Genomic DNA, 14681 nt, shown 5'->3' with positions numbered 1-14681 from the left:
TCCCAGGATACCTGATAACAGCATGGGGGAAATGTGGATGGGGACATTCTGGACATCTCCCTTAAGGTGGTGCACATGCAGCTGGACAACTGCATGTGTCCCCTCAATACTGATGGCTTGCATAGAGCTGGGGGAGTGTACAGACAGTGCATCTCTCAAAGAGCTGCCTCTGAGCACCACACACCCTCCTGGGGATGGGGAGCCTCCATCCCTGTAGGCAAGAGCTGGGCAGCATCCTTCTGGAGAGGATCAGGGAGTTCTGAGCACCTTGGGATCTTTGCATCAAGCAGAGAGCAAAGGCACTTGGTGGCTTCTCTCCATCTTCAGTATTGGCAATACTGATGCACGTGAAGGCTTCTCTCCTGCTCAGACAGGTGACTCCCAATGGAAAGTCTCTGGTGGTCTTACCAGTGAGAATGTGACCATAGAGTAGCAGCCCCTCTCTCCCCTCCTATTTGCCCTGGCACATTCCACCTGCTTGGCAATAGCACCAGGGAGTAGCATCCCTTGCCCATCTCCCCCTGCCTCCACATCCCTGTCCCCCCTGCCCCACCCAGCTCACAGCTGCTGGAGTGAGAAGACCATAGGGGCACAAATTGCTTCTTCCTTAGGATGACTCAGGCTGAGCTTGGCATCCCTTTCTGCTGAGGAAAGGGGGATGAGGAGGTTTAGCTCCAAAGTTAGGCAGAAATCTGGGTGTGGTGGTGGTGCCCCCCTGGGCATTTGTGTCCACCTGGAGCTGTAGCCTCACTCAGGCTGTTTCCACAGCTTCATCCCCCTGCACTGTGCTGAGCAGGCCTTGTGCTCTGCTGTCCCAGTCACAATGAGTCAGGGCAAGATCACACTGCCTCACCTTTGCTGTGCTGGTGCTTTGTGTGAGGATATGTCAGCTTTTGTATGTTTTTTTGGCTTCAATAAACTTAACTTGTATTTCTCTTGGCCAGCAGGCAATGCAGCTTGGCTGCTCCATTTCTACCCGTGTAACCCAGGGCAGGGCAGGGGCTGGGCTGCAGCCAGGGAGATAAGCTGTTCCCTCAGAAGATGCTGCCAGCTGGCATAAGAGGCTGGAGAAGCTGAGGATGCTGTGGGCAAGAGGCAAGGGGAGGTTTCACAGTGCCCTGGGTTGGCTGGTGCTGCTAGGGCCTGGGCACTGCATATCCCACAGGTAGCACCCACCCCTCCCTTGTGTCCCACTGCCCCTGGCCAGGCTGCTGTCCATACAGAGCTTGGCCCATGCTTTCCATCACACCATTATTTGCAGTTCCCATTTCTAACCCTGCCAGGTGCCTGTCTCCTGTCTTTCTGTGTTTTGGAAAACATCCCAGAAGAAAGAAACCCCAGCACTATAATATTTCTGAACACAAAGTTAAGCAAAAAGATGCTGTTCTGTCAGTGGTTCAAAAATCCCCATGGCTGCTTGGATGGGCAGGACTGCACAGCAGGGCAAGGTGGGACCTACAATGTGGGGTACTTGTCACCATCCTCACTGTGCCCAGGCTGTCAGGATTTCAGCCTTTCTGCAAGGATTTGGCTCTTTTCCAACTCCCCACTGCTGCAGCAGCACAGGGTCCTACACACACACACCACCTTTCCATGCTTCCTCTTCCTCCAGGACAAGCAGAAAACAGGAGCAACAAAAGCCAGAACTGAGCAGGGTGGGGAACGCCTGGGATATGGGAGTGTTGGTTGGGTCAGTGCACCCAGAAATAAAAGTGGCTGTTGCTATTTTCTGGCTGAGCATGGATACAGCTGTGCCAGGGGACAGTTGGATGGGATATCAGGGAAAGGCTCTTCCCCCAGAGGGTGCTGGCACTGCCCAGGCTGCCCAGGGAATGGGCACGGCCCCGAGGCTGCCAGAGCTCCAGGAGCCTTTGGGCAGCACTGCCAGGGATGGACAGGGTGGGGTTGTTGGGGGGTCTGGGCAGGGACAGAAGTTGAGCTTGCCGGGTCCCTGGGTCAGGCAGGGCCAGGAACTGGATCCTTGTGGGTCCCTTCCAGCTGAGGACATTCTGTGAAAGGTGGCGGGGAAATGGGGATTTGGGGGTTTCAAGGGCATTCTGTGCCTTGGGTGTTCAGGAGGCAGCACTTGCAGCCCTACACAGCCCCTACAAACAGGCACACAAAACACCACTGCCCCAGGCTGCAGAGCTGTCCTGTCCTGGAACAGGCCTGGGGAGGGGATTATCTGCAAAAAAGAGGACCAAGAGGGACTTCACCTGCCCTCCAACACATGCCTGTGGGTCTTTGCATCAGCCAGCCCTGGGTGCAGCTGCAGCATCAGAGCTCAGCCCCTGGGGCACCAGGGCACTCTGTGCCACTGTCACAGCATCCTGCTTGTGTGGGCTGGAAGGCAGCCCAGAACATCTAGAACATCTCCCATCTTCCTTTAAATTCCAGGAGCCCAGCTGCTGCCTGCACCAGTGCTGTTCTGGTCTCCTGCTCCAGGCAAAGCTCCCTGCTCCCCTCCAGGTTTATTTTTTAAGGCAGAAGAGTCTCAACTAGAGAAAAGGCAGGAGATGACCAGCTCTGGAAAGTCAAAACATCACCCCTTTAGCGTGGATAGCTCACCAAGTATAGAGGCTGACCCCCAAATAAAGGAGACACTGCCACAGCTCCATGCAGGGAATCCCAGAGATGCCTGTGGTCCTGCAGAGCCCAAGAAAAACTGCTCCTAATTTGAGGCATGAAATCCTGCAGGGTGCATGTCCCCCAAAAGCAGGTCTCTCCCATGCTGCCACCCTCTCTTCTGCAGGTATGGGGATGGCCCAGGGCTCCCAGCTCCCCCAAACCCATCACAGGAAGCTCCACAGCTTCTCCAGTCCCCGTCCCAAGAAGTTTCATCTCTCTCCTTTCCCCAGGCTCTGGCTCAGGCCAAAGCATGCAGCATTAACCCTCCCTTGAGACCACAGCAGTGCCTGGGCACATGTGGCTGCCCAAGAACAGAGAGAAAGAGATGGCAGCAGGAACAGTTGTGATTTAATAATTTCCATTCTCTACAAATCCAGTGTACAGCAGAGACGAGCTGTGGTCCAACTCCTGGTGCTCCCACTGCCATGGTCCATCATTAGAACCAGGGGCTGCGGGCAGGAATGGTGCAGGGATGGGGCCAGCCCACTCCCCTCACCCCTCCTGCTCCCCTGGACGTGTGCCTGAGGATGGACAACCCCAGGCAGGTTATCCCAGTGGGCTGGAGGAGAGCCTGGACCTGCCCAGCCCTGGTCAGTGCAAAGCCAGTGAGCAGGCAGGTAGCTGGGACAGGCAACAGGGGCTGGTCCTGCCCCTTCAGAGGTCTGGTGGAGGCTAAGCTCCAACCCTGGCAAAGGCTGGAGGAGCTTCTGGCTGAGGCCAGCTTGTCCCCAAGTCACCCAGCCCACCTGGACCCGAGCCCATGGGCACAAGGCAAGTGGATAAATCACCCTGTGCAATCCTGCCAGGGAAAAAACACCGGGAAAGTGTTCATCAAGGCACAGTGTGGGCTGGCAGGAGAGCCCCCCCAGGGACAGCTCCAGAGGCCGTGGGATGGCACAGGGACATCCCCGGGGCAGCGCCAGCAGGGGCAATCCCGGAGGCCACCGAAGGTGCGAGTGGTTCAACAGCAACAAGGACACTTCTCTCCTGGGCAAAGGGGTTGGGGGAGCTGCAGCAGAGCCGGGCTGGGGAATGGTGACAGTGGTTCAGGGCCAAGGTGCAGGAGCCCCGGGCTGGGGTCAGGGGCTGAAGGGGTTTCCTGAGAGGAGGCGCCGCTTGACCTCTTTCCAGAGCAGGTCCCGCTCGCGGTTCGCCCGCTGCATGATGCCCCGGTTCTCCTGCGCCCGGCGGGACAGGTAGGGCAGCACCTCCTTCACCGGCCCGAACGGCACGTACTTGTACACCGGGAAACCAGCCTGCCCTGAGGGGAGAGGCTGCGGCTCAGGGCATCGCCGAGAGAGACAAAAAATATGTGCAAAAAGGAAAAAAAAGGTAAAGAACGAGGAAGAGGAAGATACTTGAAATGGGGAAAAAGGGGGCAAGGGGGAAAAGGGGAGGAAGGGACAGGAAGGGGGAGAAAAAAGGGGGAGAAGAAGGGAAAAAAAGGTCAAAGAAAAAGGGTGAGGATAAAAGGGGTGAAATAAAAACAGGGGGGAAAATAAAAAAAGGTGGGGGGAAGAAAGCCACCTGCCCTTGCCTGCCTGCCCTCCCCTGGCCTGAAGGCCGTGCGGGAGGCTGTGGTGGCACTGGAGGGGCTCCCAGCAGCCGCGCATCCCTCCCGGCTCAGCACCGGGAGCTTGGGAAAGCGCCAGAGGGAGCGGGCCGAGGTCACCAGGAGCCCTGGGAATGTCGGCAGCCGGGGCTGGGCCAGCTCAAGGAGCGTTCAACCAGAAACATCAAGTTAACACATTCTTCCAGCATGACCGGACGAGGCTGCAGATGGGCGGCCAAGCCCTGCTTCCAAGAGAACTCCAGGACAGAGCAGCATCTGTGCTGGACAACTGCCCAGTTTGCCTCCAGCTGCTCTGCTGGCCTTGGGACTCTGTTCTGGACATTGGTGTGGGCAGGGGGATCAGTCCCTGACCTGGGCTGGGTACCTGGACCCCTGTGTGTTCTCCTGCCCAGGCCCCTGGCAGTGCTGCTCTGCTGCCTGGGCTGGTGGCTGAGGACAGGGTCACACGAGGCTGGTGCCATCCTGTTAGCAGGGAGCCCAGGACTCGGTGTGCACCTCCCATGGAGCCAAGGGACACCCCCAGGCCGAGGAGGTACAGGAGAGGGCTTCTGTCTGCCAGGACCAGTCTCTGCCCTACCCTGAGACCCCAGTCTCTGCTCAGACTCCAAAGTGGGAATGTCCCTGCACAGCCACTAGAGGTCATGGACCTCCGGAGAGAGATGTCACTCTTCACTCATATCCTCATCTACATCTTCCCCAAACCCCCACCCAGGGGTCACAGCATTCCCCATGGCAACACACTGTGCTCAGCCAGTGCTCTATGACAGGCCTTCCTCCCTTCCTCCCTCCCAGCAGCTGTTTAGGGGTCTCAGTGGGGCTGGAGCACCTCTGCCAAGCCCCCCACTCGCATCACTCACCCAGGGGGAAGGTGATCTGGTCACACATGCCCAGCAGCTGCCCAAAGCACACCTTCTTGTCTGAGGGATGGATCCCCAGCTCCTTCATCCTGCAAAACAAGCCTCAGCATAGGGGGAGAGCAGACCCAGCAGAGCTCACCAGGGCACTGTGTCCCACCAGAAGGCTGGGGATCATCTCCAAGTGGGACAGGGTGGCACTGACCACGTCCCAGTGGATGCTGGGATGTAGAGCTTGACGGATTTGTTTTTACGAGAGCCTCTGAATTGGTGATGGGACCAATTCTGCAGCCACTGGGGCCACTGTGCTGTACCTCAGCTCCAAGCCCCATCTAAAGCCCTGAGCACCACGTGGGAGCCAGGATCCCCCCAGGTGAGCTCTGGGGGGACCTGACACACCACAGCACATCTCCCTGCATCTCTGCTGGGCTCCCACATTCCTCGAGCCCCTTGTCCCTGCCTCACCACGCTGCCTGCCCAGCACCCACCTGTGCAGGGTGAACTTCACGGTGTCCTCATTGTGAGTCGCCACCATCACGCTGGCTTTCCACCTTTGCTTGATCTTCTCCAGGACATAGTCCAGGCACCTGTAAGGCAAGATGGGCCTCTGGTGAGGCCTCTTCCACTGGGGCAACAGGCAGCAGTGTGGCTGGGGCTGTCCCCTACCTGTGGTACATCTCATTGGTCTTCTCATAGGTTGGGTTGATGGGATCCTCGTAGCCCATCTGAGCCGCCCTCTCCCTCTCCTGATCCATGTAGGCACCACGCACCAGCTTGGTGCCGAAGTGCCAGCCCTCGCGGTGGGACAGCTCCATGTCCCCTGTCACGTTGTTGTAAGCCTCCTGCGAGCCAGTGGAAGAGATGGCACAAGGTCATTACTGCAGTGCCACCCCTGACTGCCTCAGCAGCTGTGCCACGGCACTGCCATGGTTTCGGGAGCAGCTCCCGGGACCCGCGGGCCTCACCCTCAGGTAGCACTGGTGGGTGTTGTAGATGACGGGCTGGCTCCTGTTGAAGAGGCGCTGCGTCTCCACCGCCAGGCGGCTGATGGCCGGCTGGAAGTAGCTCTGCTCCGCGTCTACCATCAGCCTCACGCCTTGCTCCATGGCACTCTGGGGTGAAGGACATGCAGGCTGGTTCATAGGGCTGCCTGCTCCATGTGTCCCCCTCTGTGACTCCCCCAGCCCCAAGGCCCCCTCACCCTTGCGAGGACGTCCATGCGTTGCAGCACCCTCTTCAGCTGCTGCTCCTCCTCCTCGCCAAAGCGCGACAGCAGAGGCTCCGGCTGCCCAGTCTGAAACAAGAACAGATTTGTGGCACCCTGCCTGCATCCAGCTCTGCCCGTGGGGGACACAAACACCCCTGGAGGGAGCCCATCCCTTGGACTGGCTGCTGCCCCACCGCAGTGCCCCAGCCCCAGCAGGGCGTGACCGGGTGCCCACCCTGCCAGCCTGGTGGCTGCACACTGTGATCACAGCGTGGCTGAGCTGTGCAGCCACCAGCACCTACTGCAAAGAGCAGGAGACCCTTGCCCTGCTCCCACAAAGCCCCTGTGGGATCGCTCTGGGGGTAGCAAAGGTGGGCACCCACCTTCCTGTTGGGGATGAGCAGAGGCTTGGAGAGCTTGGTGCGGCTGTCCAACAGGTGGTTCCAGTCCAGCAGGTCCACAGTGCTGGGGGCAGAAAGCCAGGTCCTTGCTGGTGTCTTGCAAAGGTAGCGGGCTCTCTATCAGCTCCCAACCCTCACCAGCAGGAAGGACACATGTGTCACCCTGTCCTGTCTTGTCACCTCCACCCAAACGCCCCCTATGTTCTATTGCTATGCTGAACCACAGCAGGCCTTTGGAGACCTCCCCTTGCTGCTGGCCCAGGGACAGGGACAAAGTCCCCCAGTGTCCCTGTGCTGCAGCACCCCCAGCTCCCAGGCAGCTTACCCACTGGTGCCCACGTTCTCGCCTGTGAACCACTGCTGGATCTCTGCCTTGCTTGCAATGCCAAGGTTGGCCAGTGCCTCCTGCCACCAAAAGAAGCATCAGGGGTCTGTCTGCTTGAGGTGTCACAGCTCAGGGCTGCTCTGGCACCTCCGTGTCCATGGCCACCTCCAGCAGGGCATCCCTACAGCACAGCCTCCTCCCACAGGCCTCCCCCGCCTCACCTGCAGCTTCTCCACCTGCAGCTTTGTGTCCAGCACTGCCCGCCCAGCCTGGCCCTCCTCTGCAGCCATTTGGTGGAAGAACCTCCGCCACTTCACCAGCACCTCTGAGAAACTCACCTGCGGGGACAGGGCTCCAGGTGAGACACCCAGGCTGGAGCCTCCTGTCCTGCCAGGACTTTGCAAGATCATACCCAGCCCGAGCAGATGCTGGCCCCAGAGCAGGGCAGCATAGACCCCACATATCCACCTATGTCACATCTTTGTGTCTCCCCAAAAGTTGAGTCAGGGTCTCCAGGGATCTTGGGCTCTCAGGGGACAGGCTGCTGGTGGCCACTCCTCACTGCTTTTACTAGAGATGCCACCTGGCACCTGCCCCAGCAGAAGCATCATCTGTGACCCTGGCTCTGCCCCAGCACACTCTGCCACAGCTCTGGCACTCACCAGGAACTGGGGTCTGGCCAGCGCTGTCAGCTTGATGGCACAGAATCCGTCCTCTGAGCAGCCCCCTGGATGGAACCACAACAACAGCGTCAACCGGAATGCCAGCCCTTGGGCAGGGAGATGTGGTGGGGGTGGGACTGAGAGATCCTTGCAGTCCCCAGCACAGTGGGGCTGTCCAGGACATGTGGAGCACTCACTTGAGGCATCAATGCAGCGGAGGAAAGTCTCCATGTGCTGGTCACACTTGGCCTCATCTGCGTAGAAATAGGAGTGGGCCCCAGTGATTCCACCACGGTGATCCCCAAATCCCAGATGCACTCGGTATTGCTTCTCCCTTTTTTCTGCTCCTGGGGTGGGAGAGGAGGGAGATGGGCCATGCCCCATCAAGCTCCTACAGCCTCCCCAGGAGCTCCTGGTGTGGGTGAAGAGAGAGAGGCTCTGGCTTGGACCTCAGAAGGGCCCCCAGCACTGACTTGGCCCTGCTTGCTCTGTGCCTGAGCAGAGGCCGAGTCTTTGCTGAAGGGCACGACTGGGCCAGGAATCATGTTGTTCTTCATCCAGCTCATTTTTTGAGGCCATGGTACCTGGGTCCTTCCCCCACAACACCAGGCCTCTCATGCCCGGACCTCCAGGCCATCTCCCGTCACTCACCTCCCGTCTCCTTGTCGGCTGCAGAGGTGCGGGAGCTAAGAAGAGAAACAGGAAAGATGAGGGCCAGTTCAGCAACCCCCTGAAGCCCTATGCTGATGGACAGGACAGCTTTGAGGCTCCTGTGCTGCCATCCTGCTGCTGGCCCTGCTGTTCCCTTGCCATCCCATCACCGATGGGATCCAGCTGGCACTTCAGATGCCCAAAAGCCACGTGTGGAAGGGAACAGGGCTTTACCATCCATCCAGGGAAGACCTGGGAGCCCTGAGGCAGCACAGTGAGGATGGCCTGTCCCAGGGTTCAGAGCTGCTCTCCAAAAGCCCACACCATGGCAAAGATAAGTCAGTCTGGTGGGACTGGCATGCTCCATCTCCAACCTGCTCATGGTCCTTGCTGTGGTGACACCAAACCTCAACCCACTGCCTTCCCACCTTGATGGCACCAGCAGCCAGACCACAAAGTACAGAGCTCCTCCAGACCCTGAGCATACCAAGCCGAGGGTGCCTGCTGCCCCACACTCCTCTGTGCCATTGCTTCAGCCAACAACGCACAAACAACACCTTGTTTCCAACTCCAGCTGACCTCGGATGTCATTTCAAGCCCAAACTCTCTGCCATGGAGATAACAAGGCTCTGACAGCCTGGGGGATGACGGCCAAGTCACGACATCCTTCCTGAGCTTGAGTAGCTAAGCCTTTTTGCTGACACTCTAAACCCAGGTGCAGAGCCAGGGTATGACCTGGAACAGGGCCAGCTCCTGGAGAGCAGCCCTGGGTGGCAGCAGAACCATCCCCTGCAGGAGGCCTCTGCCTTGGCATCCCTGTCCCCAAACTGGCTGTGCCCAATGGCAAAGAAGCACAGTTGGAGGGAAGGAGGGAAGAAGCAAAGCCACCTATCTGGAGCCAGCAGGCTGGCCAAGAGAGCACAGAGGCACATGGCAGGGTCCCAGGGCACGCTCTCCCATATGAAAATCCTGTGACAGGGATTAGGGGCTGCTGGAAGCGTAACAACCAGGAACAAGCCATTCCCTCTGGCCCCTGGAGCCAGCACCAGCCCCACACCACTCAAAGTGCCACAAAGCCCGGCATGAGCCAGGGCAGGAGCAGCTGGAGCTCATAGGAAGCACAAGGCACCATTTCTAGCAGGCTCTGCTCCCTGATTTCACTCACCTGAGGGCAGGGAAAGCAGCTTGCTGTCCCTGAGTACAGAGGGTGGAGGAAAGGAAGGAGGAGAGATCATACACTCAGCAATGGGATTTGTCAGCAAAGCCCTTGCTAGGTGGAAGCTCCCTTTGGAGCTGGTGGCATGGCACAGGGGACAGCTTCAGCTGAACGCTGCTGTGACATGAGGGCACACAGGGGTCCTGTGCACAGGGGACAGCTCTGAGCACACCCTGGGCACCACATCCAAGGTACTGGGGACAAGTGTCTGGAGTGAAGACACACAGCTCAAACAGCAAACAGCGCCCTTGGAGTTGGATTGTTTTGTGTTCCTGAAGATAAACACACCCTTCCCAGCAGCATTTCTGCTGCATGACTGCACCAGCTGCTCCTTCATCCTCTAGGGGGGCATTCAAAGCAGGGCCACGGTGCTTGCTTTGTTCTTCTGCATCAAGCAAAATAAAGGAAGATGCTTCCAGCTGAAGAAATAACTTTGTCCTGGATATCAGCTGCTCACTTTGCAATATTAATCTTGGCCAACAAAGCCATTCCCTCATCCACAAGTGCCACTGAACCCAGCTTATACCTGACCATCCCTTCTACAAACCCACAATAAGTCTCCCAGAGCAGGTCCCATCTCCAGGCACTGTCTGGATGCTCCTGGCAGGCTGTATCCAGACAGGAACAGCCTCAAGGTTGAGTTTAGGGCCTGGGATCTCACACTTGCCTAAAGCAGGTTGTGAGGACTTACAGCTGTGTCACCATGACCTGGCAGCAGCCTCCAGCACGTGGCTGAGGCTCCTGGGACAAGCTGGCAGAGCCCTGGATGCCAGCCTGAGCAGGGCAGGCAGGGACCTGCAGCAGGCAGGATAAGCCGGTTCTTGCCCACGTGTCATTGCTGTTCCCAGCTGGAAGGGCTGGGGAAGAGGTGCCACAGCCCATTCCTGGGCTGGAAAGGGCATTTCCCTGCCATTATGTCAGGCTTGCTCCAGAAGAACAACAGGAGATGGCACCAAGAGGCCAAAACACCCACTGACTGCTGTGGTTGGTAACTCTGCTTCCTGGCTGGCAGCAGCACAATCCCAAAGCATTCACCAAGGGGAAGGACACAGCTCCAGGGTCCAGCAGCCATGAATGCAGGACTGCCCACCCTTCTCAGCCACGTGCAGCCCAACTCAGCACCAGCCCTGGCAGAAGCACTGAGAATTTGGGATTTTACCCCAAACAGAGCCAGGGAGGAGCCAGAGTGATGGCTGGCAAGGGACACCACTCAACATGACCCATCCAATCCCATCCTGGGCTTGGTTCCTGTTCAGAGAATTATAGAACATCCTGAGGTGGAAGGGACAAATGAGGACATCAAGTTCCACTCCTAGCTCTGCAGGGGACAACAATCTCACCCCGTGCTTGTCCAAACAGTCCTCAAGTGGCAGCCTTGGGACCATGACCACTCCCTGGAGATCCTGTTCAGTGCCTGACCATGCTCTGGGTGATGACCCTTTTCCTGATATCCAGGCAAATCCCTCTGGGTCTCGGGCAGGGATGCCTTGGGAAGTCTCTTGAACGTGAACGGCCCACACAGCTCACCTAGCCAGAAGTACCACACGTGCAAACCCCAAATCTGCAGTGGGGGGGAGCAGCCCAGCCCAGCCAGCTCAAAAAGCACTGGCACCCATCAGCATGAGGGATACAGCTGCAGGCACAGTTTGCCTGAAAGTCTTCCATGGTGTCCCACAGGAAAGGCCTTGGCTGAGGCACAGCCAGGCATGGAGGGCAGCAGGGACAGCCTGGCAGCACCAGTGCTGCTGGCCCAGCCCCACGGGAACGCTGAACACTGCCCAGACCACTGTTGTGTGTCCAGGGGAGAAACACCTAACCTTCAAAAACAGTCACACGCCTTCAAAACAGCCACCCTCCTGCCTGGCAGCAGCAGGGTGTTTTGAAGCTTTTCTAGAAAAAAACCCAAGTTTCCAGCCCACTCTGGGAGGCTGCAGCCCTGCCTGCCCCGGCACAGCTCTCACCAGTGCCTGCTCCCATCAGGGACCCACAGACCCTTCGCTCCAGGGGAGGAATGGCAGCGAGGGGCAGCGGCACCCGGCACGCACACGGGGATCCCCGATAAGCAGCTCCCGGGTGTGGAGCAGAGATAAGGCGCCCAGCGGCAGCACCTGCCTGACTCACGTCCTGCTCGCAAATCATCCTGAAAAGCCGTTCCCGCTGTACTTTTGACACCACACGACAAGCGTACGACAGCCGGAGCGTGTCCCCAGCTGCCAGCAGCGACTGCCGCAGGGCAGCCTCGCCCGGGGCACGGCGCATCCTCAGCGGTGTCCTCGGAAGGGCCACCCTTGCTGTGGGTGGGGGACACCGCCCACCCCCGTGGCCGTGCCAGCGGCCCATCGATCCGGAGAGCGCAGCTGACCGGAGCTGCAGCCCGAATCATGGAAAGTTACCGGCGGCTTTGGGCTGCTGCCAGCTCTCGCCAAAGGGCGGGAGGCAGCGAAGGCTGCCTGGGAGCGGGGGACAGTGCAGGAAGGGGGGCACCACCCCAGCTTGAGAGGGATGGAAATGGTGGAGGGTGGAAATCATGAAATCATGGAATTGTTAACATTGCAAAAGAGCTCCAAGGTCATTGCGTCCACCAAAATGTGTGAGGCAACAATTGTATGGTGAGGAATGGCGGGGGCAGGAATGGGGGGCAGCATCCCGATGGAGGGGGACTTCAGGCGTGACAGCAGCGCTGTGTGTTTGTCTGTGTGCAGAGGGGTGTGGGGCGGACACAGCGCCCCAGGGGGCTAGGGAAAATAGGACCTGGCTGGCAGAGGGAAGATGGAATAGGAGAGGGTGGGGAGGGGGTGTTAGCATCCCATAGGAGATGGAAATAGAGGTGGGAACCGCCTCAGGGGGTGCAGGAGGGCTCGCGGTGTACAGCACCGCCGGAGACGGGTGCGCCCCGCTGTGTGCAAGGGAATGGATGGCGACAGAGGGGGTGCAGCAGACAGGGGGGGCAGCACCCGGTATGTGCAGAGGGGCAGGGGAACCGGTACAGCCCAGTGGGGGCTCAGCACCCCAGTGTGCAGGACACAGCCCCCGCCGTGTGCGGGGCACTGCCATCCCTGGGTGCGGGACACTGTCCCCCCGCGTTCTGGGCACTGCCATCCTGTGTGCGGGGCAATGCCATCCCCGCGTTCTGGGCATCGCCATCCCTGTGTGTGGGGCACTGCCATCTCTGTGTTCTGGGCACTGCCATCCCTGTGTGTGGGGCACTGCCATCTCTGTGTTCTGGGCACTGCCATCCCTGTGTGCGGGGCACTGTACCCCGCGTTCTGAGTACTGCCATCCCTGTGTGTGGGGCATTGTCCCCCCGCGTTCTGAGCACTGTCCCCCCATGTTCTGGGCACTGCCATCCCTGTGTGCGGGGCACTGTTCCCCCGTGTTCTGGGCACCGCCATCCCTGTGTGCGGGGCACTGCCACCCCGTGTTCTGGGCACCGCCATCCCTATGTGCGGGGCACTGTTCCCCCGTGTTCTGGGCACCGCCATCCCTGTGTGCGGGGCACTGCCACCCCGTGTTCTGGGCACCGCCATCCCTATGTGCGGGGCACTGCCACCCCGTGTTCTGGGCACCGCCATCCCTGTGCTGAGTGGGCGGTGCCACGGGGGGCGAGGCCGTGACGCACGGCTCCGCAGCCAATGGGAGCGGAGGGCTGGGCAGACGCAGCCAATGGCAGCGCGGCCAGGGCGCGCCCCAGCGCCGCACTCACCGCCCGTCGCCCAGGTCTTCCTCCACGCTGTAATCCAGCACGGCGCCCACGCCGAAGGCCTGGTTCCGCCGGAGCAGCGGCTTGATGGCCTCCTGGTCCTCCCCGGCCACGAACTGCCCGTAGAACGTCATCTTCATCAGCCGCTCGAACAGCGTCTGCCCCAGCACTCGCTGGCACAACTGCAGCAGCTGCGGGACAGCGGCGCCTCAGCACCCGTCCCGCACGGGCACTCCCGTAGGAAAAGTCCCCACGACCCAGGAGTGGCATTCCCCAAAACGGGCACCTGCTGGCCCGGGTCCAGGAGCTCTCCAACACCCGCACATTCAGACCGAGGGTCCCTCCGGAAGGGGAATGACACGTCCCGAAATGGGGCACCCCTAGGGTGAGAGTCCCCAGCCCAGGACCGGCATCCCCCGGAGTGCGAGTATCCCTGGCACGCACCAACATCCGGCAAAACAGGCACTCTCCCGAAGCGAAAGATCCCCCCCATTGGGAGCCACCCCTGGAGCAACAGAACCCCCATCCCGCACCGACACGTCCGGAAGGGGCACTGCCCGTCCTGGGACTCGCAGTGCCAAAATGGAGCTTCCCGAGCAAGAACCCCCTCCAGAGGAGGCTGACACCTCCCGGAGCGGGCGCCCCTGAGCGAGAGCCCCGCCGGTGCAGAGCCGGTGACCCCCGAACGGGGACAAGCCCCGTCCCGGAGCGGCCCCCCAAGGCAGACCCCTTCCTGCACCCACCTGCTGGTTGTGCTGCACCAGCGGCTCCACGGCGCACAGCCCCAGCACCAGCAGCCCCCGCAGCAGCTCCGCGTTGCTCTTGCTGCGGAACGCCTCGCGCGAGTCCCCGAAATCCACGGCGGGCGGCGACGGGCCCCGCTCCGCGCCCCGCGGGGGAGGGGGCGGCCCCGGCCGGGGTCCCGCGCCCGCCGCCGCCGGGGAGAACCCGCGGGGGGCGGCGGCGGCGGGCGCGGAGCGAGGGCGGCTCGGGGGATCGCACCGGCGAACGGCGGCGCGGAACACCCGCGCGGCGCTGGGGAGAGCCATGGGCACGGCGGGGCCGCCGCCCGCCGCCGCCTTAAGTACGGCCCGAGCGGGACCGCCCCCGGGGCCCCGGCACCGCGGGCCCGCTCCGCCCCGCCGTTGGCCGCGCTCTGCTGCCACCGGAACCGGCCCCGCGCCCCGGCACCGGCACCGGCACGAGCACCCGGGGCGGCGACCGGGACTGCGACTGATTCGGGGATCGGCACCGGGCCCGGCAGCGGGACTGGGAATGGGAGTGGCACTGACACCGAGACGGGCATCAGCACCGCCAAGGGGATGGGAACTGGGATCGGGATCGGCGCTGGGGCTGGCACTGATCCCGGGACCGGCACCGACACGAGGACGGGGACCGGTAGCGAAACCAGTCCCGGGACTGGCACCGACACGAGGACAGGGACCGGTAGCGGAACTGGTCCCG

The 14681-nt window shown here is 60.6% G+C and overlaps 1 protein-coding gene across 2 annotated transcripts; it reads right to left on the bottom strand.

Annotated features, from left to right (window-relative positions):
* Positions 1 to 2954: 2954 nt before the first annotated feature.
* PRODH (proline dehydrogenase 1) lies at positions 2955 to 14139 on the bottom strand. 2 transcript variants are annotated; one of them, XM_059485113.1, is made up of 14 exons: positions 13961 to 14139; positions 13221 to 13408; positions 8302 to 8336; positions 7848 to 7997; positions 7651 to 7715; positions 7210 to 7326; positions 6989 to 7068; positions 6646 to 6727; positions 6257 to 6349; positions 6021 to 6167; positions 5722 to 5897; positions 5544 to 5642; positions 5059 to 5147; positions 2955 to 3889 (listed from the first exon to the last, which is right to left on the bottom strand). In XM_059485113.1, exons 2-14 carry the CDS (start codon positions 13355 to 13357, stop codon positions 3708 to 3710), a joined length of 1452 nt encoding a protein of 483 aa, XP_059341096.1. In that variant the 5' UTR covers positions 13358 to 13408; positions 13961 to 14139; the 3' UTR covers positions 2955 to 3707. The 2 variants fall into 2 exon arrangements, with proteins under 2 accessions (XP_059341096.1, XP_059341097.1); XM_059485114.1 differs by having other exon boundaries at positions 2955 to 3931; positions 5060 to 5147.
* Between the last annotated feature and the right edge of the window lie 542 nt (positions 14140 to 14681).

The sequence above is a fragment of the Ammospiza nelsoni genome, chromosome 18 (assembly GCF_027579445.1).
Source record: "Ammospiza nelsoni isolate bAmmNel1 chromosome 18, bAmmNel1.pri, whole genome shotgun sequence".
Taxonomy (NCBI): Eukaryota; Metazoa; Chordata; class Aves; order Passeriformes; family Passerellidae; genus Ammospiza; species Ammospiza nelsoni.
Note: the sequence above shows the minus strand (reverse complement) of the source record. Positions and strands in the feature narration are given on the sequence as shown.

What these genes read in the sequence shown, in the direction of transcription:
- PRODH (XM_059485113.1), bottom strand. Translation starts at nt 13,357, where the DNA reads ATGAAGATGACGTTCTACGGGCAGTTCGTGGCCGGGGAGGACCAGGAG. An exon ending in GTGAAGTTCACCCTGCACAG is followed by an intron (nt 5,148 to 5,543) that starts GTGGGTGCTGGG and finishes CTTGTTTTGCAG; the next exon opens with GATGAAGGAGCTGGGGATCC. An exon ending in CCAGATCACCTTCCCCCTGG is followed by an intron (nt 3,890 to 5,058) that starts GTGAGTGATGCG and finishes CTCTCCCCTCAG; the next exon opens with GGCAGGCTGGTTTCCCGGTG.